The sequence below is a fragment of the Amphibalanus amphitrite genome, unplaced genomic scaffold, assembly GCF_019059575.1.
Source record: "Amphibalanus amphitrite isolate SeventyFive unplaced genomic scaffold, NRLGWU_Aamphi_draft 000053F_arrow, whole genome shotgun sequence".
Taxonomy (NCBI): Eukaryota; Metazoa; Arthropoda; class Thecostraca; order Balanomorpha; family Balanidae; genus Amphibalanus; species Amphibalanus amphitrite.
The window spans coordinates 1,394,489-1,420,927 of record NW_024881549.1 but is presented as its reverse complement, the minus strand read 5'-3'; the positions used below and the strand labels follow the sequence as shown (position 1 = coordinate 1,420,927).

Sequence of the window (26,439 nt, the reverse complement as noted above, 5' to 3'; positions counted from 1 at the left end):
ATGTGGGAGCCGGGCGCGCCCCTCTGCGGGCGCGACCTCGTCGCTGTTCTGCCTGAACCGAGGTGTCAAGTCCAGCTGTTCGACTTCCTGGGGCGGTTACTGCCGTGCCTGATCCTCTGGGGCGGCTAATATGACCTAGCTGACCCCGGGTCGACCCGCGAATGTGGATGCCTTGAACTGGTCGTCATCTCTTCCTGGGAAGATGCTCTTTTGCTTGTAATACGTCGTTTGATTACGTCCCTAGACCCTATGTGGCATGCAGTCCTACGCAAGAAAGATCAGACGGCTGCCAGGGTTCTCCAGAATCTGAATAGCTTCATTGCAAACCCAACTACGTCGTATAAATGTTCTGTGCATTTTATACGTTTTCTTCGCACTTTGCTTATATTGGCTATCTGTGTTGTACTGGTGCGGGTAAATGTTCGTCCCCAGGTACTTCACGAAATTTTAGATCAAGCAAGACCGTGTGTCGCTGATTTTTGCGCTCTTTGTGTTACGGAAACCTCTTGTCGTGTGTCAGGAACGGAAATGGAAGGTTCACATATGCTTCTCGATCAGCTTCTCAGGCTTTACTTTTCATCTGGCAAAACTATAGCCAGGCTTTCCGTGAATCTATCGCATTCAAATAACACTTGGTTATTGCTACCAGACTTTGTCTCATCTAAACCGCGAACAATTGAGAAGCTACGATCGCCCTACTCCGACGAAATCGGCTTGAGCATTTGAAGACGTCTTTGGCGTCTCGCAAAAAAAAGAAACAGTTTTGCATTTTCTCAGCCGAAACAGATGTCTGTGAGTTGTGTCTTCAACACCTATATAAAAGGCAGCGTCGAACCTTTGGTCGACGATAACTTTAGTACCGTGTGTGTACCTGGCGGTCGGTGAGTGTCATTCGCTCACGGTGGCCATGGGCCGTGCGTCATTGGCAAATGGCGACTGTGTACCGTGAGCCAAGGTCCTATAAACAACTAATTGGCTGACAACGGCTACTGTACGGTGAACAACATATTGGTTGACAACGGTTCTTGTACCGGTACCATTGACTGACTGTGGTCCTTGTAACTCCGACTGACGGCTGTAACTGGCAGTTGTACCGTGTGTCGTGTACCGATGCCTGGTGGTGATCGTTGTGCCGTGCATCATTGACTGACGATGACTCAAGGGTGGAGCTTCCTATTCACTTGGTGGGGCGCCTGCCCCACCAACTTGCCATTTTGCCCCACCAATAAGCGTTTTGCCCCACCAACTTAAGCCCATTTGCAGGAATTACTGCTTAACAAACCTATGTTTTTCGCATTGAGGAGCTTTGAAATGTCTGTGTAATGCAAAATATTATCTCTGTAATGAAAAGAATTGATTCATTGTTGACTTTTATCTAACTTAACAATCGGACATTGTAGGTTTGACAACTTTTTGCCCCACCAACTTTCCTGGAAAAGCTCCACCCATGCGATGACTGCTATATGTTGTACCGTTTCCTGACAGAATTACTGTGTTCCATTGTCCTACAGTGATCGTTGTACCACTTACCACTGTCTGGTGGTAACCGTTGTACCGCGTACCTTTGTCTGTTGATGACCGCTGTACGGTACACCGTTTGCTGACGCTGTTACCGTGTCCATCGTCTGACGGTGACTCCTGTCCGGGCAGATGACCGCCCCGACCCGCCGCCGGCGACAGCCTGTAGTCGCGTGGAGGCCACCTGTCGCGACGGCTCGTGTATCCCGCGGGCCCGCGTCTGTGACGGCGAGCGCGACTGCCCGGACGGCTCGGACGAGTCGCGCTGCAGTGAGTACCGAGTGGCCGAGACGGCAGCGTGGTCTGCACATCACACAGAGCTAGAACAGTGGTCAGGACATCGCAGTAGATACAATGTATCCTGCATCACACATAGACAGAACAGCAATCAGGATAGCGTAAGGTGAATGAGTGCATCACAATTATAGTCAGACGCTACATTTCACAAGGCCGATGCGTTGTCTCGTCGACACCCAGCTAGTTAAAGGGTTTTGATCAGATTTGTGGTTTACAATGTCTTGGTCCTACTAGATACAGGAAGGAAAACGAGCTAATTTTATCGGGCGCTTTCCTCTTGATGCAAGGCGCCCGATAAATGGAGTACGGGCGTAAATAAACGGGTTGCAAAGGGGAAGGGCAGACCGTCGGCAAAAGGACTTGGCTATTTCACCTAATGCTCACTTGTGGAGGGACCATGTTTCGACTAGGCCAGGCTGATAAATGACCTAAAAAGTTGTGAACCACTCGCCTAACGGTATTCCGGCCAGGCCTACCCAAAAGTTCAGCATATAACCTAAATATTGATGCCTCCTGGAACCGGCAGCCATAACAGTATAGAATTCAGCGCGCGGGACCACTCTTGTCACTCACAACTGGCCAGCTGCTGTGGGACCCATCAGTACCATGCTGCGACAGGAAGCTGGGCAGTAGGCACACAGAATACGCTTTAGAATCTCTTTTGATGAATTACTACATCGTTGTTCCACATTTTCATGCAAAATATTATTGATTATTTGAATTTATGTTGATATCCCCTGAGTACCTACTATTTACAAATGTTGGTACGAACCGAAATGGGTAAAAGAAAATAGTTTGTGTCTTTTTGCGTCTAGTGATCAGTTGCGCGATAGTCGGGCGCTCATAAGAGTAGAACCGGTTCCAGCAGCGCCCCAGCGCAGCGTTCCACCGCCCTGACTGCGGTTTTTGATTATTATCGTCCGCCCGCGCCGTCCAGCGTCGGCACGGACTGACTCTGAGGGAATCGGAGAAATTGGACAGGCCTGTCGCCAACATCTAAACAGACGGACAGTCTGGCGGACGGACGGCCGGTGGACGTTCTACCAGAAGCCGGAGCCGGAGCACGGCGGCGCGACCGCGGCCGGCTCCCGTGGGCGGTACTAGTCAAGACTGGCCCGTTTCCCCTAGAGAATTGACCGGACGTGTTCCGTTTTAACAACTTTTTTCTCTCGGAAGGGCGGGGAAATTTATTGCCTTCGTGTCAAATGCAATGGTTTTTTTAGCCGCTCATTTTGGGGGCACTGTTTCTCCCAGGTGCTTAGAACTACACACGCCCGGTGGGCTCAACATCTAGGGTGACGTCCCGTCTGCTCCGGTAGTCGGTACCTGTGAACTGGCGGTCTCCCGTAACTTACTAGGAACTACACCGTGACCGTGCCGCCGGCTCCGGTGCTACGGTGACTGCCGTGACCGCTCCGGATGTAACCCGAGCTGCCCAGCCCTCCGGCGGGGGCGGGGTGGCTGTCCTCAGCGAGCGGCCGCCCTGTTTATTCAGATGCTGGCCGACAGCAAGGCCCTATGTGCCGCCAACAGTATCCAGCGACGGTGGACATTGTGCTAGTGCTGTCATCGGCCCAGTCCGATGGACTGCCTTGGAGTATCAGCAGTTCGAGATGCCAGCAGCCGCAGATTCTGGCAGACTAAGCTACTGAAGAAGAAGCTCTAGATAGCGTGCCAAGAGCCGAAGACACCAGCAAACCGGTATTCTAACAGAATGAGATATCAGCAGCACTGGATATTAGAAAACACAACAGGAGCGTGAGATAGCCAAACACACCACACCACACACATCTATCCCGTTTAAATGACATTTTTTTTTTGGTGAAGGACGGCTTGCGGGTCACAGTGGTGTTTCCTGGCCCGTCGAGGGTGTCCGTCCGTCAATTGGTCCGCTGGCCCGTCGGTGGGTGCAGCGTGGGAGGGAGGTCTATGTCGTCCATTCGTCCATTTGTCGGCCCAGCGTATGGGGGAGGCCTGTGCCCTCCTCTGAACGGCCGACCAGTCGGCTGGAGAGATGATTCACTCGCTGCCGCGCTGACGAGAGCAGACGCTAACAGGAACACTGCCGACTCGGCGGCGGCGGCCGGCACGGAGGAGTCTGCAGTTACGGCTGCAGCTGCACGCCCCCGCCCCCGCACTGACCCATAACTCGGGCGGGTCCCTGGGGTGACGGGTCGTTGGCGGTGCGGCTGGACCGGGCCGGGTCTGGCGCCTGGCTCTAAACCGCAGGGTGGAATGAATACAGACAGTCATACGATGGCATTTTAGGCAGCGTCTGATTAGGTCATCGCGATGTTTTTGCTCCCAGCTGTTGATAATGAGTTCGCCAGGACGTGCCTGAGCCTGGAACCACAGAGGATGTATGTATGGGATCATGTCAGGATAGACACCGAGGGCTAAATGTCATAGTGCTATACCGAGTGATGCTGACTACTGAGGGAGTAGATGTAGCTAAAAATTTCCATGTTTAAAGCAGCCTTCTGAACGTCACGCGCGATGTGGAAAAGATCACACTCGATAGTATGTAAGCTCCATAAGCAGTACTCGCTAGGGACGTCAGATATCGCCTGGGAATGACTTACATGGAAGTGAAATGGTCTGTTCTGTTATACACCAGTTACAGACCTAACCCAAACTGGTCTGCATAAACTGTTGGCCTATTCCATACCATAGGGCAGGTAGACATCCTATAAGACATAACACATAAATATATGCTACATAGCTCATTTCGTTCCGACCACATGGACTACTGGCCACTGAGTTTTCACTTCGACTACTTGCTCGTATGCAGACTGAACCGTATGTCAGCCCTGACCGTGTATCGCCCCGCAGACCTGATCGTTTGCCAGCTCTCTGACCATCTGCGTCCTTTCAGATCTGAGTGGATGTCAGCCCAACGAGTACCAGTGCGCCAACCGGAAATGTGTGCTGAAAACATGGCGCTGCGATGGAGATAACGACTGTGGAGACAACTCAGACGAGGAGGGATGCACGCCGCCGCCGCCAGGTGCGCTGCATTGCCGTCTCCGTGTCTGTCTACTCTCCCTGTTTATTTCACTGCCTGTCCCCATCATTCTCCTTTCTTGGCTGCTCCACCATGTCCACCACCAGTCACCACCAATGTCTAAAAATGTTTTTTTTATTGGATTGGTAGGAGTACCATTAGCGCCGCGACCTTGTCAGCGTCCCATTCTCCGTACGCTGTAACTGCCTCCCCTGAGCCTCCCGTGCAGTGCAGTACAGTGAGAAACGTTACCCCATCCTCTGGGCTCCCGCCGGCGCGGTGTCCTCTCTCGTGTCCGGTGACTTAACGCCCCACGCAGCTCCCGCTGTTCACTGATCTGCCCCCCCCCCCCCACACTGACCTGCTCTCTACCCCCTCTGCGTCCCCAGGCTCTCCGTGCAGCTACAACGAGTTCCAGTGCCGGGACACGGCGGCCGGCGCCGGCCAGTGCATCCCGCGCGCGTTCCATTGTGACGGACAGGTGGACTGTCAGGACCGAACCGACGAGGTCGGATGCTGTGAGTGCCGGGCCGCGACGGAGGACCTTTGATAGTCTCACTAGTGCACAGAGCAATGTGTCTTAAATCGATCTTCTCACTAATATCCACAGCAATGTGTCATAGATTGTGTCCAATATTTAGCTTATAAGGTTTAACTGTGGACCACCAGCTGTCGGGATAAGCACAATGTAGTGTCCCATCTGCTATGCAGCCAGTCCTATCCTCATGTCAGAAACTGCCGTCTGCTGCTCTGATTGATGTCTATGACTGCCTATCGTGAGACCCGCTTCGACTGTATTCTGTGTCTGGGTGTCGTCTGGCTCTGTCCGTATATCTGAACCCTGTCCTGTGTCGGTAGCTACACCGGTGATCGTCGAGCCGCCGCCGCCGATGCTCTCGGTCGACATTGGCTCCGTGTTCGTGATCCGGTGTCTGGCCTACGGTACGCCCGAGCCGGAGATCTCGTGGCGCCTCAACTGGGGCCACGTGCCGCCCAAGTGCAGCCAGGAAAGGTGAGTCTCCGCCAACATTGCACATTTCGTTTTTATAGTTTCAGTGTTGAGCTGGTGGCATTTATCCCAGTGCAGAGCACGGTAGATCATTTGCCGGCTTTTATTGTGCAAGTGACCGTTAAGCAATGGTAATCCAACTTCATACGGTTTTTGGTCTGACGATTGTTTTCCCGTTCCTGGCTGATTGGACTCGCTCTCCCTCTGTACCCTTCTGAGTCTCTGACCCGAGCTGACCTGATCTGACCCGCTCCCTGAACCCGCTGACCCCCCCCCCCCCTCCCACCGTCGGCAGTGAGGACGGCCAGGGCACGCTCACCTGTCCGGACGCCCAGGTGTCCGACCAGGGCGCCTACTCGTGCGAGGCCATCAACATCAAGGGCTCCGTGTTCGCCATCCCGGACACGGTGGTGGTGGTATCGGGCGCCGGCGGCATCTGTCAGCCGCCCGACTTCAACAGCGCCGCGCTCACCAACGCCGACTGCCAGCGCTGCTTCTGCTTCGGCGCCACCACTGACTGCTTCAGCTCCGGACTGGCGCTCTCAGAGGTTAGACCCCCTCCCCACAACAAATACCACTTCCACTGACTGTTTCAGCTCCGGACTGGTCCTCTCAGAGGTTAGACCCCCTCCCCACAACAAACACCACTTCCACCGACTGTTTCAGCTCCGGACTGGCGCTCTCAGAGGTTAGACCCCTCCCCACAACAAATACCACTTCCACTGACTGCTTCAGCTCCGGACTGGCCCTCTCAGAGGTTAGACCCCCTCCCCACAACAAACACCACTTCCACCGACTGTTTCAGCTCCGGACTGGCGCTCTCAGAGGTTAGACCCCTCCCCACAACAAATACCACTTCCACTGACTGCTTCAGCTCCGGACTGGCCCTCTCAGAGGTTAGACCCCTCCCCACAACAAATACCACTTCCACCTACTGCTTCAGCTGCGGACTGGCCCTCTCAGAGGTTAGCTGACTCTATAATCACATATACAATTACACACTCAGCACCAACTGTTTTAGCTCTGCGGCTAGCCCTCTCAGAGGTTAGACCCCCTCCCCACAACAAATACCACTTCCACTGACTGCTTCAGCTCCGGGTCAGAGGCCAGAGTACTGCGCTGTCAGAGGCCAAGGCCAGCTTACTATACACGGCACGCACATACACTACTGACTGTTTTAGCTCGGGACTGGCCCTGTCAGAGGTGAGCTGACTCTCTATACGCTCATAGACACCACCACTGGCTGTTTCAGCTAGGGGCTGGAACCTGTGTTTGTGTGTTTGGTCACCTGCTTCCTCCAGCGAGTCTGACCGTCCGCTCGTCCCCGCTTTGTTTCAGCTGCCGCCTCCCAACCCGGGCGACATATCGCTAGTGGCCATGGCGCCCGACTTTGTGGCCAGCGGGCCGGGACGCGGGGAGCTGAGCCGTTACCTTACCGTCGCGCCCGGTAACGCGGTGCAGGTGAGATGACTGACGTGGTCAGTCGTGGGAACCTTAGCGCGTAGCTGGTATCTTCAGGCAACAACTCTTATCCTAGCTTACTTAGAGCGCTTAATTACTCCTCCATCGGCTAGACCACTCCTTAGACTCCTTAGACTCCCTGTAGCTATGACATAACTATGATCTTGATATGATCTATGATATGATATGATCTTGATATGATCTAATGGGATAATGATATGATATTGGGATCTTATCTTCAACATTTATCTTTCGCCCACCAATGAAAAGCTCTATGATCTCTCACACTGTGCTTTTTCTGTGTTTCGTGCGTTGGCACTTCCGCTGTTTTTGCTGCCGCTGGTGGTGGTAGTGATCACCTTTCACGATGATTTATTCCACTCTCTGAACCCCATACCCTCGGCCGTCCTCAGGTACAGTCGCTGCCTAGTGTGGCCGGTACGCCGTACTTTGCTCTGCCGGCGAGCCACACGGGCCGTCAGCTGAACAGCTACGGGGGCTACCTGCGGTACAACCTGCAGCCGCCCACGGCAGCCGGACGCCGCGATCCCAGCGTCGTCATCACGGTGGGTGCGCGCTGACGAACGCGACCGGCGCTGTCTGTCCCCGGAAAGGACAGAGGCCGGCCGCTCTCGTTCCTTAGATAGAACTGCGACCGGCCGCTGCCTTTATATATCTTTGATATAACCCTGAAAGGAGCGCGACCTTCTGCTGATTCCCTTAACCAGATAAACGACTGCTATGTAAATGATCTGCTTTAGGTAGCCTTATGTTCACGGTACTGGCGCAGCGAAAGATCTGCGGCGCTCTTTTCTCCAATGCGCTGCAAATGATGTGTGTCCAACTCCAAACTTGCCGAATCGACCTGTAACGCTGTGTTCTGGCCGCTGTCTCAGGGTAACGGTATGGTGCTGAAGTACACGCCGGATCTGGCCGGATACGCCAACAGCACCGTGCAGATCAGGGAGGGCGTCTTCTACCGGTCCGACCCGCGCGGCGGCGCCGACGTGCCCGCCTCGCGCGAGGATATCATGATGGTGCTGGCGAACATCGATCAATTCCTCATCGGGTAGGTTGTGGGACCGGCCGGGTCCCGACCCAGGACTGGGGTCCTGCTGGATTTCCTAGTTGCCACACTGCCTTGCCTTCTGATCGCAGTAGATTGTCAGTAACGCTGACTTAGTGTAAGAGCTCCGGATCTCAGACGGTTCTGTCTGGAGTGGTTCTCTCTGAAGACACCCCGCTGTCCCTATGTGCGGAGACTGACTTACATCCGGGCTCCTCCGACAGCGTGCCTCTCAGCGCGGACGGCCGCTACCAGGGCGTTCTGAGTAACGTGCGCCTGGAGACTGCCACGGCGGGCGCCGGCGGCGGCCGTGGCTCGGCCGTTCTGGTGGAGCAGTGTCGCTGCCCGCCCGGCTACAGCGGACTCTCCTGTGAGGTGAGTGTAACCCGACCTTCGCACTGACACAGACCCCTCACACACTGACCGGCCCAGCCGCCGAAGTCACAGAGATCCGGCGATCAAACCTGGCGCCGGCTTCCATCCTTCGGATGATCATAACGAAAAGCATGGTGCTTATACCAGCCTACAACTCAACCCTTAGTACTGTGTAGGCCGGGCGTGGTTAGCCTTCAGACGAACGCCAGTTGCGCCCAGTAGTGACACCAGTAATGCACCCAACTGCCGCTCGAAGCTGACAATGTTGTAAGACCATGACACACGTTTTGGATATGTTGCGGGTGATAGCACGTTTCGTATGACCATTGCACCTCTCTCGCTGTCCCGTTTATAACCACTGTCCCTGCCCCGCAGGAGTGCGCCCCCGGCTACGAGCGGACGGCGGGCCAGTACCTGATGTCCCGCTTATAACCACTGTCCCTGCCCCGCAGGAGTGCGCTCCCGGCTACGAGCGGACGGCGGGCCAGTACCTGGGTCGGTGTGAGGAGCGGCCGCGCGACTGTCCGCCGGGCCAGTACGGCGACCCGCGCCGGCGCATCCCCTGCCGGCCGTGCGAGTGTCCCGGCGGACCTGGACAGTCAGTATTACCGCGCTCAACTCATTTTTTACGCCAGTCATTGCGTGCAGAAAACCTCGCTAGTTCACGTATGGCTGATATCAAACTCGGTAAATGTATGTTATTAGCCGTTTTCACGACGGCCATCTGGTACACATTTGGTGCATATCTGGTACAGATTAGGTACAGATTTGGTCAAATCAGGTTCAGTGAGTCTCTTAGCAGCTATCAGCTAGGGTTGCACTAATTGCTTATATGCCTGCTTTGTCATATTATCAGAGAGCATCATCGATTAAAACACTGAAATAAATTCATAAAATGAAGATATTTGCTGTAAAAGAAATTAGGTGCAGATTTGGTCAAATCAGGTGCATTCGCAGGATAGCCCGTCGTGAAAACGGCTATTGAATGAGTCACTCGAATTTCATAAGTGATTTCATTGTTATAGATAGTATTGCCATTGTGCAGCTGGTTGGTGTAGCAGGCTGTGTATGAACATAAGCAGGTATGAATCTTCAGACGATCGGTTCCTCTCAAAGGCTGCTGCCGACCCGGCTGACCCGTACCAATGCCCGTGTGGTCCCGCCAGGTTCGGCCAGACGTGTCGGCTGGGCTCGGACGACCGAGTGACGTGTGACTGCCCGCCGGGCTACGTGGGCCGTCAGTGTGAGCGGTGCGCGCCCGGCTACCAGGGCAACCCCACGGCGGGCGTCCCGTGCACCACAGGTAAGGGGCAACGACCAGCCATGGCCCTTGCTGACCGCAGTCCCGCCCGTGCTCAACGAATAACGGCCCAACTCCCACTCAAGTTGATTTTGTGCTTTGCTGGTTGGATAGTTCGCTCTGTGTGGCACCCATGTGACCAGACCCACTCTGTTCTGTTCCCAGAGGCCCAGTGTGACCCTGCCGGATCTTACGACCCCACTCCGGACCCGCAGACCGGCCTCTGCCGCTGTAAGGTACGTCCTGCCACGCCGCTATGGCTCTGTACTGTTCTCGGCACTCACCCTACCCGCGTGCAGCCTGCACCTACCCTCGCCCATGTCCCCACCCGGCCCATGACACTGGCAGTGTATATGTACATATACCCGGTTCGGCGCTTCTCCGTGCGACCACAGCCTGTAGAGCCAGCCCCTACCGGCGCACAGGCCCGTCATTTGACCGCTGATTATAAACCCCTCTCGAGACGGGCGTTTGACACTCACCCCGATGCCTAGACGGACCGACGGACGCCCGCCTCTTCCTTGGGAGGGCTACAGGCCCGCGAGCTGTTCTGGCGCTGACCTGATGCTCAGTCAGGAATGACCTACCTATAGTTGACTTTGTTAGGAAATGATCTTATTGGAATTAACATACCGAACAAAATAATGTTTTTTATTTTTACTTCTCGAGTATCACATAGTTTTACAAGTGCTAAGTCACCAGAGAACCTTGTTGAACAGTACATAAAAATACAACAAAAGCTGAACAGCTTTCGGGCATGTTTCGGGTAGGCATATTGGCTCAATTGTTCTGTATAGCGTGGTGTACCCTGCGCCTTACCCTACCCACACGTGGCCCACGTACCGCCCCTGGCACCGCCCGCGGCCCGTCCCATGTGCCGGCGCGTGTGTGACGGAGCACGTGTCTCACTGTGGCCGTCTCTTTCTCTCTGTCTCCCTTGTCTCTCGCCGCGCCGGCTCCACAGCTGGCCGGCGGGGAGGATGAGGTAAGTGACCGTCGGAGCGGTCGGCACCGCCCCGGCGCGGCACATACCTACCCTGTAGACCCTGCACTAGAGCCGCCCGCCCGCCCGCCCGCACGGAGCCCAAGACGGCCCGCCGGACTCCCCGAACCCCGTCGCCTACCCTGCAGCATGTCTACCATCTCTGTCACTTCTCCTACTGGCGCGTCATGATAAGCGTGGAAGAGTCACAGTAAACCATACTTTGACGTGCGACGTAATTTGCCATAACGATATCCTAGCGTGCGCTGTTTGTGAGCGAGCTCAAGGGTCTCGCGACTCAGGCTTGATTCCGACTTTTTTCACATCACTTGAAATCAGTGCCAATCGAATGCCTTTCGTGAAACGTAGTGTCCAAACTTAACTTTTAAATAGATCGATGGCTACTTGACAAACAAATTGACAAAGTGACAAACCGACCAATGTTTCAATTTTATCAACTCGCATTCTGATGACTATTGTATGCCTACCACTGTCTGAGAGGCTGACGGCGTCTCGTGTTTCTGTCTCAGGAGTTTGTCACCGGTGCCCGCTGTGACCAGTGCAAGAGCAGCGCGTTCTTCCTGGGCACCACCAACCAGCACGGATGCATCAACTGCTTCTGCATGGGCGTCACCGACCGGTGCACATCATCCAACTGGTACCGGCAAAAGGTTAGTGGCGGTGTTGCCAGGCCGGTGACCTTCCAACTGGTAGGTACCGGCAAAAGGTCAGTAGCTCCTGCACTGTTAGCGGCCAAAGGTCATTGGCTCTTGAACTCACACCGTGACCTTACTCCCTTACCAGTAATTACTGGTGGAGAGTAGCTTTCAGTAGCTAAGTATCGTACCTCCGCTGTCTAATGATGAACCCTTGAAGGCATACCACTGACTCTGACTGCTCTGCCTGTCTGTTCGCAGGAGACGGCCATTTTCACGGACAGCACTCAGGGCTTCGAGCTGACTGACGAGCTGGCTGAGGCGGTGTACGAGGGCACCTCTGTCAACTCGCCGGCGCAGGAGCTCGTCAACAACGGACTGGGACGGGTCGGACGAGGGGTGAGTCGGCAGGGGGCTGTGGCGCCGGCTGTGGGTGTACTGTGAGGGAGCGGAGCAGGCTGTGGCGTATCTGTGAGTGAGCGGAATAGGCTGTGGCGTATCTGTGAGTCTGTGGAAGGAGGGTAGGCTGTATGGTGTGCTATGATTGAGCAGAAGTCACAACATTATTGTGAGTAAATATAGCTCGATTTCTATGGTACTCGCGTTACCCACATGGTTTACTCTGTATGCGAAATGGGTCATGAAGGGTGTTAATGTCAACCAGAGCCGCCCCACTGGCGCCTGCCCACTCCCGGTACCCAGTATGTGACCTGTATATCTGTGTCATTCACAGCCGCTCTACTGGCGCCTGCCCGCCCGCTTCCTGGGTGACAAGTGCGTCTCGTACGGTGGAGACCTCTCGTACCGGCTGCGTTTCTCGGGCGGACCCGGCGGACGGCCCTTCCGAGACTTTGGGGACGTCGAGATCTTCGTAAGTGACGAGGCAGTGGGACTGACTTTGGGAACAATACCATTTAAGATCTCCCGTTCATATCTCCCTGCTTAAGCATACCTATTTGAGTACCTCGTAATGCTGGTATCCACGCTATGCTGGTCACGTATTGTAGTTACGCTGGGTGATATCGCATCTCACCGATCCTGCGACCTTCATCTTGTGACCTTCATAATTTTTGACAATTGCCACAAGTACTTACATACAGCGAATCACCCCTACAAACGTTCTATTGTGATAAGCCTGTATCCCTTCCGTTTCCGTCAGGGTAACGACATCCGTCTGAAGCACACGTACCAATCGGAGCCGGAGCCGGGCCGGCCGGTCGAGATCAGCGTGCCGTTCCTGGAGCAGTACTGGACCCACGCGGACGCGCGCCGCGCCAGCTCTGTGGACCGCGAGCACCTGATGATGGCGCTGGCGGACCTGGAGTACATCCTGATCAAGGCGGCGCCCACCGACGCCGCCCAACAGTCGGCGTGAGTGGCAAACGACCCGTGCAGTCATTTTGGACTGTGGGGCAAAGTCTTAATGTAAAATTTTGAGGACGGATGATAGTATCAGTTGAATCGTAACAGTCATTTAGCCAATTGCACTGAGTGAAATGAAGCATTCCAACATACAGCTGCCGATACTGTAGTACGGGCTAGCTGGACCCAATTAGTCAATCAGCTATGCACTACTGTCTGTTTTCATGTTGTTCCAAGGTGACGGGGACGCGTAACCGATCTCGTGTCCCTCAGGCTTTCCGAGGTCTCCATGGATATCGCCGTGCCGCAGAACACCGGTCTGGAGCGGGCCGACGCCGTCGAGCAGTGCTCCTGCCCGCGAGGGTACAAGGTAACTGCCCGAGGGAGGCCGCAGATCGCGGGTGATGCTGTACGCTAGATTAGGCTGATGTCACTTTAACGACGATTTTTAGATATGCACACCATAGGTCCTGTATAGGCATAATAAAAAGAAATCCTGGAAAGAGAAATAGGTGAGAGGTAGATATAAAAGGGAGAGGAGGGAGCATATGATCCCCAGTGAAGAGATGATCCTCAGTAGCTGTGTCACTGTCAGCGGCCGCCCACTGTCGTCTGACCCCGCCGGTCGTCGTCTGCTCGCTGCAGGGTCTCTCCTGCGAGGACTGCGACTTTGGCTACACGCGCAGCAGTGACGGCCTCTACCTGAGCACCTGTGTTCGCTGCGACTGCAACGGGCGCAGTGATGAGTGTGACCCGGAGGATGGCTTCTGTCTGGTGAGTGGCCTCAGAGTTGCCCGGTTCAGACCGTTTGTCCATTTATCGCTCTATTATAGTTCCCCTTTTCATGTTAAATTGTGTCCGGATTGTTCTGGCTGGTCCACCGTCCAATGCAGTGTGAAACTTTCTGCCCATTCTTATGTTTTTGTCTCTATCTTGACCGACTACTCTCTGCTCAGACTTGTCGTGGCACTGCCTGTCTATCCTGGTAATTGTATGTATCTTCATGCTCTCTGACGCCCTCTCTCCGTGCAGAACTGCCGGGAGAACACTGCCGGCGAGCGGTGCGAGGTGTGCGCGCCGGGCTACCGCGGCGACCCGATGAGCGGCCAGCCGTGCCGGCCCGACACCAGCCGACCGTGCGACTGCGACCCGCGCGGAACACTGCCCGGCTACAGCGACTGCGACGCCAACCGGCAGTGTCAGTGCAAGGTGAGGAGATGCTTCTGCCGCGCCGTGCCACCAACATCCTGAGTGCCGCGCTCACATCCCACCTCGCCCCACGTCTCACCGCCTACCTCTGAGTGTCTCGCTCACACTGTTCCCATCCCACTCTCACCACTTACTCCGGACTCACCCCATCTCCGGGCCTTCATCTCACCACCTACTCTCATGGACACCTCACTGACGCCCGTCCGTCCGCTTTGCCGCCACAGAGAGCCGTCGAGGGTCTCAGCTGCGACCGGTGCCGCCCCAACTTCTTCGCGCTGATGGCCGACAACCCGGAGGGCTGTCTGCGCTGCTTCTGCTCGGGAGTCAGCCAGCAGTGCTCGGAGGCCACCTACTACCGGACCCAGATTCCCATGCAGGTGGTGGACGACCAGCACGGCTTCTCCCTCGTCAACAGGTGAGTCTGCCGGACTCTGGGTGAACGGGGACCCGTGGAGGACCCCTGACTTTCCGTTGTGGCTTGCTGGACGTATTAGAGCACCTTAGTGGTCTGTTCTAAAAGCAACGTGATTTATTTCTTGTTGCATTCGTAAAAACTCAGCAACATAAGTTATCTGTCTTTACATAATTATACCACGCCGATATGTTGTTTTGATTACTGCATGATATCAGCTCACAGCTGCTTCTTTCTGTATAGGTAATATGTATGTTTGGACTATTTGTTCCTCGATGTGACGTCCCATTCTCCTGTGTCCGTCAGGCTCCGTACCACGGTGCTGGGCGGAGAGACTCTCAGTATCAACACTGCTGAGAACGAGCTCGGCTACCAGCAGTTTTCGCCCAGGGGTTCGGAGAGCGGCGAGAGCCTCTACTGGTCGCTGCCCGACCGGAACTTCCTGGGCAATCGGGTCAGTTCAGTGGCTTCTCACTGTAGTGCATTGTCCTCCCCTGTCTGCCCTGGTGTGGACTCAGGTGAACCTGGGAGCTACCCATTCGCGCTGGCTCCAGAGATTAGTTTATTTGTCCCCTCTGGTTGCTGTGCCGGACGCCTTTAGCCCGTATTCCCCACCGTTCCGACCGTCGTCTTCCGCTCGTGTGACGCCTCTCCCACCTCTGTCGTACCAGCTCACCTCGTACGGCGGAAAGCTGACGGCGCTGCAGCGCTACGAGGTGCAGCCCGGCGCCAACGCCTACAGTGACGCGGACGTCATCATCAGAGGAAACGGCGTTCAGCTGAGCTGGGTGAACCCGCGCGGCAGCCCGCTGCCCGGCAGGTCAGAGCTAGGAGGGAGGGAGGGAGCGAGAGAGAGAGAGAGAGAGAGAGAGAGAGAGAGAGAGAGAGAGGGGGGAGGGGAACGAGGGCCATCACAAGCAGAAGTGAAGATAGCTACCAGCTAATCGCCATCCATATTTTTCCGGTCGTCGTCGAATGGTAGCTATGTAGTTATGCGACCGCACTGCTGCTCGAACGCGACGGTACACGATACATCACTGTCTGTCCCAGGGCGGTCTGTGCCCACTGCCCAGCGTTACCGCATCTCACCCCGCTGTGCTGTACTGCTAACTCCCTCCTCCCACCAGGTCGAGCTCGTTCGAGGTGGAGCTGTCAGAGGAGGCCGGCTGGACGCGTCTCGAGGACGGCCGTCCGTCGGCGCCGGCCGACCGCCAGGACGTGATGACCGCGCTGGCCGCCGTGGACGCCATCCTCGTGCGCGCCACTTTCTCTAGTGGCATGCAGAGCACGTTCATCAGCAATGTGGTGCTCGACACGGCCATCCGAGCGGTGAGAGGGGGACCGGCGGCCGGCGGAACGGGCAGCTGACGTAAACCGGGACTCGAGGGGTGGTGTATTACCTCATCTATGACATGCCAGTGCGCATAAATGACTGAATGCTGATATCCTAATAGTTCAGTAACGATAGTCGATAGGAGCCTTAAAACATAGTTTTAACTGCTGTTAATATAAACGCTCACTTGTAAGCCTTTTTGTGGAATTTTTCGACATAGAAATTCGATGAGGATACCGGGACTACCAGAAAGCACAGCACCGGTCTGCAATTGTCTGATTTCTTATTATATACTTTGTCGACGTGTCGTTTGCTCTGTGCTGCTATATGTTCTGACAACGGACTGTGCTCGCCTTCTCAGGACACTCAGCAGGGCATCGCGCGTGGCATCGAGCAGTGTCGCTGTCCTCCGGAGTATACTGGACTCTCGTGCCAGGTGCGTCGTCTGTGACCGTGCCCTCTAATGTCACCGGGGGCGATGATATGGTAGCGTACTCCACCCTAAACCTTTCACCGCACATGCTGATATTTTAAAGGATCTTGAGATGAAATGTCACTATCAAGTGCATTTTCATCGCGCCCTCAGCATCAAATGTTATTCAAATGTAACTCGTCGAAAATAGTATCGTAAAATGTGTAAGTGGTGAGCCTGCGTTGTTAAGTCTGATCGGACCATCTGACGGCGAGTGTGTACTGCCAGGAGTGCGCACCGCACCACTACCGGGTGACCACGAGCCCCAACGGGCCGTGCCGCCAATGCCCCTGCAACGGTAACGACGAGAGCTGCTTCCTCGGACCGGAAGGCGTCCAGTGCCGCTGCCGGGACGGCTTCTCGGGACAGTACTGCGAGGGTATGTGCTACATTCTACAATCTACATACTACATAGGTCTGGGGGACAACCAAGGACTACGGGGGCCCAGTTTTGTGTAGAGGGGTGGAGGCAGAATAAGGATGTGAGTGACTTCCCGTCCTCGCGGTCAAGTTCTGGCTGTCTTTCTGTTTTCCTCTCCAATACCCACCTCTCGGTAACTCATCTCATGTCTGACCCGTCTCCGTCGCCCGCATTGGCTGCCCTCGGTCGGCGCTCCGTACCACCTCTGACCGGGTTCATGTCCGTGTGTCGTCAGGTCCGAACGGCACGCCGCCGACGCCCACCATCTCTGTCTCAGTCAGCGAGCCTATCGTGGTGGCCCAGGTCGGCGAGAGAGCCACGCTCTTCTGCTCGGCGCGCTCCCTCAACGGAGAGCGGGTAAGAGTGAACCTTATTGTATGTGTCAAAATTAACACCCATCGAATACGCCAACTATGTTCCAAGGTTTGAAAACTGTTTCATCTGTGCAGCTACTTGTGTTCAGCTGAATACTGACGGATTCATTGCGTCGGTAACTCCCGAAGTGTACTGCGATGTCTGTGATGATGAGCAGTTACCTACATACCGTCGATCGTCGACCGTTAGGACCGGCTCCGGCTGCTGGAATGCCGCACCCTCTGTGCCCGCTGCCGCTCCGTCCACTGACCGCGTGCGTGTGTGCTGTGCAGGTGTCTGTGCGCTGGTACAAACAGTCTGGCGAGCTGCCCGACCGGGCCACCGATGACCGCGCCGGACTGCTGGTCATCCGCGCAGTCATCTCGTCCGACTCGGGCATCTACGTGTGTGAGGCGCGCGACTCCGTCTCCACCGTCACGGAGCAGACCGAGCTCCGGGTGGGAGGTAGGTGGTCTCCGGGACCGAGCTCCGGGTGGGAGGTAGGTGGTCTCCGGGACCGAGCTCCGGGTGGGAGGTAGGTGGTCTCCGGGACCAAACTCCGGGTGGGAGGTAGGTGGTCTCCGGGACCAAACTCCGAGTGGGAGGTAGTTGCCCGCGGGACCAAACTCCGGATGGGAGGTAGTTGCCCGAGGGACCAAACTCCGGATGGGAGGTAGTTGCCCGAGGGACCGAACTCCGGGAGGTAGAGGTAGCTGGTCTCTGGGACCGGGCTGGGAGGTAGGTGCCCCCGACAGGGACCGTGCCCGTCCCGCCCGCCACTCCAAGTATATGGCAGGTTTGAGGCCGCTGTCGAAGAGACGACACGAATTAGACGTGCCGACAATCTCATCTGGGACTTATGGATAGGGACCGTAGAAGTTTTTTAGCTCCAGATTATGTCACAGTTTTCTGGTTTGTAAACGTTATGTACTGTGAACAGTGATGTAGAGCGGGGCGTTCTGGTGACTTGTTTCAGGCACAGTCTCGGAAACGGCTTTACTCTATTTTCTTCCCGAAGTTGCTGATCCGCGGCACTGACTTGTCCCTGTCCATAGACGTTACCGACTCCCCCTGACCGCCCTCCCCGTGTTTGGTGTGCGCCGCACGGGCAGACTTACAGTGTACATTTCAATGACACTGGTATCGTTTTCCAAGCGGGCAACGGCGCGGAAGGTAGAGGCGTGTCTCTGTCCAGCAGGACGGTCATGTTGCTCAGTGTGCTCCTGGCTCTCGTTGTGTCTCGCTCTGCCCAGCCTCATCCCGATAGAAAGGGTAAATGGCGGCAGCGGACGGCGGCCGGCCGACCGCGTCCGTGCGTTGGTGTCTGTCTGATCCGCCGGCGCTGGGGTCACCGCTACTCACTGGTCATCCCAGTGGGCACTCATTCAGAGATGCCCTGATTCTGCATGTGCTGAGCATTAGCAGCAGTTTTATAGCGCAGTGGGCGGTGACCTCGGCGAGTCGGCGGCGGACGACTCAATGTGTCGGGTCGGTTGGAGCCGCCACAATCTCTTTTCGTCTTTACCTTTTTCGTCGTCTTCTTCGTACTTCTTATATTCTCCTTTTTGTTTTTAACGTCGATGTCTATTCATACTTCATAGCGTCGTTTTGTTACTTTTTTAGTTATTTACATGCTTGAGGCTAGGATAATATCGTCATTTAGCAATGAGGGAATAATTTATTTGTTTTCCACCAGCCCTTGGTGTTCGTCTCCCGTAGCCCGTAGGCAGCATGTTTCCGATCGCCATATTTTTACATGTTTATGTATTTCTTTTATGTTCATAATGCATATATGTATGTGCGTGGATGCACACTCGTTGATTGTCATGAGGTCTACCTATATGTCATTAGAAATATTTTGCAGCCACTGAACTTTCTCATTTTAGGCAGTACTAGGTTGGGGTGATAGATATAAATGTTCAGGAAATTAAGCCGAACGAGACACGCAGTCTGACAACGTAAATTAACGTCACATCTAACCGGATCCGGATTTTTCTAAAATTGCGCTTTTAGTTTTTGATGGCTAGAATAACGCATAATTTTGGTGGCAGTACGCGGCCGAGTGAGCCGGTGTCTGTGTGTGCTGGTGAGGGCGCCGAGTCTGACGCAGCCGCTGCCGCTGCCCCGCAGGAGGCGGCACTCGCCCGCCGCGGGTCACCATCTCTCCACGCTTCCTGCAGCTGACCGCTGGTGAGCCGGCGCAGCTCGAGTGCTCGGCCGACGGCAGCCCGCAGCCCACCATCGAGTGGACCGGCGGCCGACAGGGCCGCCTGGAGCCAGACGTGAGTGGGACTGAGAGACGGCACGGACGGCCGCGCAGCCGCTGAGTCTCTTAGCTTAATCCGGACTGGCTAAATGAACCTCAGCCGGACTTTGCAACATCGGCATCAGACTCACAAACCTCACTCATGCAATTTAACTTCAGATCCAAACCCGAGCTTCAGCCAAGCAGCCGAACCTCGGCCAGGCACACAAACGGCTAAAAGAAGGTGCGGTCTTCAAGTGTCTACTTGTGCGTGTGCCGTGACGTCGGCTGACAGCCAGTGGCCGCTGACGTTGTCTTGACGTTGTCTCTCGTTCCCGCTGCAGGTTTCGATCGTGGACGGCATGCTGGTGATCGGCGCCGTGCGGAAGGAGCACGAGGCTCAGTACGTGTGCACCGCCACCAGCGCGGCCGGAACCGACTCGGTCACCACGGCCATCTACGTGTCCGGAGACGTGGTGCCGCCGACGGAGCCATTCGGTGACGTTCGGCCCGAGCAGGTGTCGGTGCGGCCCGGCCAGCCGGTGCGGGTCACCTGCCGCGCGCGCGACCCCGGCGCCTCTGTGTCGTGGCGCCGAGAGTCCGGCCGCCTGCCGCTGGTGAGACGAATGGGAGGCAGAGGGACGGGGGTACAGGGATGACCGAAGGTGCCGCGTGAGCCTGGTCCGACTCTTCTCTTAGGTTTCTCATTTCATATCCTAATTGCTAGACTCTCAGGTCTGGTCTGGAATGCAGAAGACCACGCGCTGAGTGGCCGGTCTCCGTTTCCAGAGGGCCACTACTGCACAGGGAGAGCTGAACATCCCGAACCCGGTGCCGGCCGACTCGGGTATCTACATCTGTACCATTACCATCTCATCGGGCAGGAGGTGAGAGCCGCTGCTGGTGATATACCTACTACAACATACACAACTGGTGAGGACCGCTACTCTGATGTGGTACACTAGTTGTCATTGGGCCACTGGTGGCTAGAGTCTCTGCTTGTGCAGAGGCAATAGCCGTTATTGAAGAAGAGGTGACAATACTCGGTCATATCGCCACTCAAGACGCCGCCTGTTAACGATTGTACCCGAACCTCATACCATCATCAGGTGTTGTCTTGCTGTAGACAGTCTGGCGGTGTACGTACCTTTGTGATATCTTTTCATGTTCTGACGTGTCTCCCGGTTCTGTGTGTGGCCAGCGAGGAGCAGCGGGTGCGGGTGGAGGTGGTGGGCGGCCCCGTGACGACGACGCCGACCGGAGTGCTGCCCACGGCGCGCGTGGAGCCCAACCGACAGACGGTGGCCCAGGGCACGACCATCACACTGCGCTGCCTGACTGAGGGTCAGTGTCGGCAGATCTATAACATAGGATCCTCTGAGTCCGTCCCCCACTCCGTGCGGCCTCGGCTGAAGCTAGGGAAGAACCGATAGGACCCGCTCTGCGATCCGTGTGGGGAGGAAATGTATCGAACTCAGGCACGGAGGCGCTTATTTTAACGTATTTAGTGATAGTGTTTGCCTGCCTTTTCTGCTGTCGTGGAGTAATGACTTGCGTTACGCCGTCCGGTGTGTGTACCGCCGACGAGGTGGTTTGATGCGCTGTCCCGGCCGCCATGCCATGTTGTGGTGTATGACCTGTTTGATGCCCGCCGCGCCAGGCTCTCCGCCGCCCGAGGTGACGTGGTCCAAGGCGGGTGAGCCGCTACCGGCGCGCGCCGACCAGCGCGGAGGAGTGCTGACCATCCCGGCAGCCGACGTGTCCGACCGCGGCCTGTACGTGTGCCGCGCCACCAACTCGGTCGGCACCGCTCAGACGTCGGCCATCGTCGAGGTGGAGCGTGAGTACCGCCTGTTATCTGCCCCCTCTCCTACCGCGCAGCCGCTGCGGCTTACAACACCAACACGGTGCATGGGCTGACTGTACGAGTATTATATGCCATACCCAGAGAGTGAGCTCAGTCTGCGGCGAACGAACAGCACTGTTCACCAGTATGGTGCCTTCATGTCATTCCGTCCGGGCTAACGGAATCGTATAATCCGACACGGACTGAAATTGACAATCGTCGAATTAATAACTGGTTGAGCTGTGCCTGTCCGTTCGTCGTGTTGAACTCGTCACTCTCAACACTTTACGGGCTATATGTTCAGACTTTGGTACCAAACAACACCGCCAGTAGCCTCGTTAACATGCCTGGCTTTGATCACTTACCCGCTGTGCCTGAGCTCTGCATCGCTACCGCTCGCTAACACCGCTCGGCACCCCTGCTCGCGAGGGCTCCGTCCCGGCGCCGTGTATGACCGCTGCCCGGCCGCCCCTGATCAATCAGGCGGCGCGCCGGCTGGCATCTGTCGACCCGCCGAGTTCGAGTGCCTCTCGGGCCAGTGTGTGCCGCTGGGTGAACGCTGCAACGGCATCGTGAGCTGCCTGGACAACTCAGACGAGCTGTACTGTGGCGGCCAGCCGGCCCCGGCCCCCGCCCCCGCCCCGGCGCCAGCCCCCGCCCCGGCGCCCCCGTCAGGTAACGTCTCGTGGAGGCCGCTCTCGGCTTGGCGCTGACGCATTGCCTGTGACTCTCCTCAAAGGTTTGTCGTAGCCATCAGCGAAATGGCAAGGATTTGTTTTACCTAGACTAACCTAGCATGAAGTTTTGATTCAAGCTAGCCAAATAGTTTGGCGAGTTGATGCGCATGGAAGCATGTTCCACGTAATGTACATACTTCGTAGTTATGAATGAGTTAAGCATGTGATCCCACTAATGGTATGCCGGGTTCTGCGGAGCGGCTGACCGTCCTGCCACTGCTGGTGGTGGCCGGTCAGCCGCTCCGAGCCCCACCTCTTCCCCGCCTGCCGCGCACGCCCGGTGGCCTCCCACCCACCCCGGTCTGTGCGCCCTCCCCGCAGCCTGCCGGCCGGGCGAGGTGGCCTGCCGCTCTGGGCGGCAGTGTGTGCTGCGCCGCTACCTCTGCGACGGCGTGTTCGACTGCACGGATAGCTCGGATGAGGAGGGCTGCGGCCCCGACCGGCCAGGTGATCCCACCTCTGGCGTCTACCGTCCATTAGCCGAGCGCCGGTGAACGGCAGACCGGTGATCGGGGCGAGCGGTACCGCACAGTTATGGTGTATGCCAAGGCCGTATACAGGGTGTATGCCTGTGCCTTTTTGAGCTAGATTGTTGAAGATCACGAGTATGTTTCCATATAGTATCGTTTTTAGACGAGCCATGTGAAAGCATCAAATAACTGGCAAGGACTACTTTGCTACGATTTTACTGTCGCTCTAGTAGTACTGATAAGTAATGTCAGTAGTTGTCTAACTGGCGGCAAAGTGATAAAAGGGACTGATGCTGCCTCCGAGCGCCAGGCCCGCCGCTGACCGCGTCCCTGCCGCCGGCCGCAGGTCGCGAGGTGCCCAGTGTGGAGATCTACCCGGAGAGCTCTGTGACCGTCACCCGCGGAGGCTCGGCGCTCTTCCAGTGCCGTGTCAACGCCGGTGCGCCGGCTCCGGAACTGGTGTGGACGCGCGCCGACCGCCGCCCGCTGCCGACCACCGCCGAAACGCTGGACGGCGGCGTCATCAGGTCAGTGGGCGGGACAGGGCACGTCGTCGTGGTGGGACGGCGTCATTAGTTGAGTTAGTTGGAGTGTTGGTAAGTTAGGGATGTGCCTCAACTGTGCTCCTGTCTCTGCGCCAAATTATAGCTTATTCTGAGCGCACTAGTATCTATGCGCCAGTGTCCAATATTTTCTGATCTCACTCTGTTCCGTACGCCAGGTTCATCCGAGTGACCGGTGACGAAGAGGGCGAGTACATCTGCACGGCGACCAACCTGGCCGGCACGACCACGGCCACGGCCACCCTGAACATCGAGTCTCCGCCGGTCATCACACTTTCACAGCCCACTCAGTACAGGTGACGCAGCTACTTTACACACTTAAAACAGTCTTGTTGTGGCCTAAATCGTCACTTGTTAATGAAGGTAGTTGCAGTTTCCCGTAGTTTCCCGGTAGCTTTATTTTACAGCAGTATTTACGTAACGAAACAATGCTTTATAGGGTGTTGTGCTGCGCGTAAATGCATAAAATGGGCTGATCTGTAATAGTCTTCTCTGACCTTATGCTGAGTCCCTGCTGACCTGAGCTGACCCTCTGCTGACCTGTTTTTCGGCAGGGTGCGCGAGGGCCAGCAGGTGAGCCTGGAGTGCCGCGCCACCGGCGACCCTCTGCCGTCCGTGTCATGGGAGTCGCCGGCGGCCGCGCTGCCGGGCCCGCCGGCGCCCCCGTCCCGTCAGACGGGCCAGGCGCTGCTGCGGATCGGCGCCGCCAGCCGGCGCGACTCGGGCGTGTACACGTGCCGCGCGACCAACTCGGCCGGCCAGACCGAGCAGCGGCTGCAGCTGCTGGTGGACGCCGAGCCGACCCGGCCCGAGCCCACCCGGCCGGGGCCCATCCGACCCGAGCCGGAGGGCCCGCTCCGACCCTCCGAGGACGTGTACCGCGTGCCGCTCAACGGCCGCGCTGAACTCACCTGCTACGTGGTCGGTACGTGGTGCTGCGCCTCACACCGTCATGGGGTTATGTGTTTAGTCCGGCCTATCGTCGGGGAATGTTACCTGCTATGTGGCCCAGAACAGGTCAGAGGCTGCTTGTTAGCCATTTGTTTATAAAGGCTGAAGGGCATGCCTACTGCGATGGTCATTTTGCGACCTTCGCTATAGCCATGATCTTATCCAGATTTTGCCGTCTTTGATTACTAGTGGAGCGTTATCAAGTTTTTCTATATTGTCCCAACACACCGCCCCTCCGGTGCGCCCTCAGATTCGAAGCGCGACATCCTAATCAACTGGATCCGGTCGGACGGCCGCGAGATGCCCGAGCAGTACCTGGTGCGTGACGGCACCCTCTACATCAACAACGTACAGAAGGAGGCCGAGGGCCGCTACACCTGTATCGGACTGGGCGCCTCGGGCACCGTGCTGTTCGAGGCCAACGCCACGCTGCGGGTGATTGGTGAGTGCAGCGCAGAGCACAGAGTTCGGCTCATATGGAGCACAGGGTCTGTCATTGAGCAGTCCATTCTGCAACGCCCGGGAGACGACAGTTATATTGATGTTAGGTGTCATTCAGCCTCTGCTGTGGCGTGTAATTGGGATTTGCACTATCAATGTAATACGTTCCATTGTTCAAAGGCCGAGTCCAGAATTGACTAGGCATTGCCTGGCAGGGTGTTTAAGTGTTCTTTCTGTGTTTTTCACGCTACCTCGTCTGTGTAGGACGACCATGTGTCACTAGAGCCAGAGGTGAGAAGACAACGATAGGTCTATGCACTGAGTGTGACTTTTTTGCCAATTCGTGCCCTCAGCTCTCGCGTCTTAGCGAGCATACTCGTAAGACGCGTACTGCATAATGTTGTAGTGCTGTTCATAGCGAGGCTATGGGCAGTATTATGCTCATTTTCATCCACAGTTAGCCTTGTGTTACGGATAGTTCCGTGCCGTGTCGTACTGCCGTCCGGACCGAGTTGGGGCGGTGATTTGACGGATACCTGAGGACTAACATCCCCCCTCTCGGTGGCACAGCGCCGCCGAAGATCCAGCTGGACCCGGTGCGCCAGGTGGTGCAGCCCGGCGACAACGTGCTCATCTACTGCTCAGCCACCGGCGACCAGCCCATCACACTGCGCTGGGCCAAACAGGACGGACAGCTGCCCAGATCGGTGGCCGTCCGGGACGGAGAACTGAACGTGAGTGCTAACCTGGCCCTCCTAGTCTCCCAGACCCGTCCCTGGTACACACCTTTGTTTGGACTGGCTGCACAAGCAACCGAAAAGCTGTAGTCGAATACTCATGAACCTGTCTCACGCATTGTGTAGTTGATTTATTCTTAAGTAGGAAGTGCAGAGTTCGATGAGATGAACACTGTCACAAGAGACGGTGTCTGCCCGTGTCAGTCGTCCCTGTCAACTGACCGCTGTCTCTGACCGTGTGTCCCAACAGTTCCGTGTCGCGCTTCCCAGTTTACTGACACTATCCCTTACCGTGTCCCCACAGTTCCGAGGTATTGCTGTCACCGACGCCGGCCGATACGTGTGCACCGCCGAAAACTCGGCCGGACGAGCTGAGGGAGTGGCTGAGGTCATTGTTAGCGGTGAGTGAAGTGGCTGAGGTCATTGTCAGTGGTGAGTAAAGTGGCTGAGGTCATTGTCAGCGGGGAGTGAAGGGACAAAGGTTCTTATCAGACTGTTCGATACTCGTCCAGACGGGTTAAAGCTGTGTGGGTGTGGCCAGTGGGGCGAGGTTCTGGCAAATCAACTCCCCGGCGGGGGCCTCGCAGTGGTGATATTGGCTGCTGGGAGTGCCAGAGACGCCGCTCGGTTGACTCCCCATCCCTCCACCAGCGGGCCCGTCTGTGACGGCGCTGGACCGCGACGTCACCGCCTTCGCTGGCTCCACGGTCAACATGCAGTGCGACACGACCGGCTTCGAGGGCGGCCGACTGGTGTGGCGCCGGGAGCGTGGACCGCTGCCGGCCGGCGCCTACTACGAGGACAACACGCTCAGGTACGAGCTGCCGCTGATCTGAGTGGCGGCTGCCGGGGAAGGGAGGGAGGAGGGCACGGTGACCACTGGGGAAGGATGGATGGCGGTGCTCCAAGAGTTGACTGCCTGGGAGAGGAGGATGAGGGGGAGCGGTGGACGCCGATTGCCGTGGCTATGTCGGCGCTAGTGCACCACTGCCGACTCGCTCTGACCGGCTGTAACCCTCACTCTGACACCGCTGTAACCCCAGCTCTGACAACCCGCTCTGACCCCGCTCTACCGTCGCCGTCACAGACTGGAGAACGTCGACGAGTCGGCGTCAGGCACATACATCTGCGAGGTGCGGGACCGGGCCGGCCGGTCGGGCCGCGATACAGTGCGACTCGTGGTGCAGCGTGAGTAGCCACCCCCTCCTGTACCTACTG

General features: G+C 56.5%; 1 protein-coding gene across 1 annotated transcript in view; it reads left to right on the top strand.

Annotated features, from left to right (window-relative positions):
- Positions 1-26,439, top strand: part of LOC122378006 (basement membrane-specific heparan sulfate proteoglycan core protein-like) — an 80,365-nt gene that overhangs the window by 44,175 nt on the left and 9,751 nt on the right. The window contains exons 25-65 of the mRNA XM_043358714.1: positions 1,651-1,788; positions 4,691-4,822; positions 5,209-5,337; positions 5,678-5,831; positions 6,124-6,376; positions 7,167-7,289; positions 7,703-7,855; positions 8,186-8,358; positions 8,580-8,730; positions 9,183-9,328; positions 9,897-10,033; positions 10,196-10,266; positions 11,543-11,683; positions 11,930-12,067; positions 12,402-12,539; positions 12,828-13,039; positions 13,304-13,400; positions 13,676-13,804; positions 14,063-14,239; positions 14,464-14,654; positions 14,958-15,105; positions 15,323-15,471; positions 15,779-15,980; positions 16,346-16,420; positions 16,685-16,835; positions 17,113-17,234; positions 17,525-17,696; positions 19,362-19,513; positions 19,821-20,093; positions 20,266-20,363; positions 20,678-20,820; positions 21,137-21,316; positions 22,381-22,506; positions 22,876-23,056; positions 23,251-23,388; positions 23,647-24,017; positions 24,294-24,485; positions 25,055-25,218; positions 25,526-25,622; positions 25,873-26,035; positions 26,309-26,409. Of these exons, the coding sequence (XP_043214649.1) occupies positions 1,651-1,788; positions 4,691-4,822; positions 5,209-5,337; positions 5,678-5,831; positions 6,124-6,376; positions 7,167-7,289; positions 7,703-7,855; positions 8,186-8,358; positions 8,580-8,730; positions 9,183-9,328; positions 9,897-10,033; positions 10,196-10,266; positions 11,543-11,683; positions 11,930-12,067; positions 12,402-12,539; positions 12,828-13,039; positions 13,304-13,400; positions 13,676-13,804; positions 14,063-14,239; positions 14,464-14,654; positions 14,958-15,105; positions 15,323-15,471; positions 15,779-15,980; positions 16,346-16,420; positions 16,685-16,835; positions 17,113-17,234; positions 17,525-17,696; positions 19,362-19,513; positions 19,821-20,093; positions 20,266-20,363; positions 20,678-20,820; positions 21,137-21,316; positions 22,381-22,506; positions 22,876-23,056; positions 23,251-23,388; positions 23,647-24,017; positions 24,294-24,485; positions 25,055-25,218; positions 25,526-25,622; positions 25,873-26,035; positions 26,309-26,409 (6,381 nt within the window). The remainder of the gene's footprint in view (positions 1-1,650; positions 1,789-4,690; positions 4,823-5,208; positions 5,338-5,677; positions 5,832-6,123; positions 6,377-7,166; positions 7,290-7,702; positions 7,856-8,185; positions 8,359-8,579; positions 8,731-9,182; positions 9,329-9,896; positions 10,034-10,195; positions 10,267-11,542; positions 11,684-11,929; positions 12,068-12,401; positions 12,540-12,827; positions 13,040-13,303; positions 13,401-13,675; positions 13,805-14,062; positions 14,240-14,463; positions 14,655-14,957; positions 15,106-15,322; positions 15,472-15,778; positions 15,981-16,345; positions 16,421-16,684; positions 16,836-17,112; positions 17,235-17,524; positions 17,697-19,361; positions 19,514-19,820; positions 20,094-20,265; positions 20,364-20,677; positions 20,821-21,136; positions 21,317-22,380; positions 22,507-22,875; positions 23,057-23,250; positions 23,389-23,646; positions 24,018-24,293; positions 24,486-25,054; positions 25,219-25,525; positions 25,623-25,872; positions 26,036-26,308; positions 26,410-26,439) is intronic.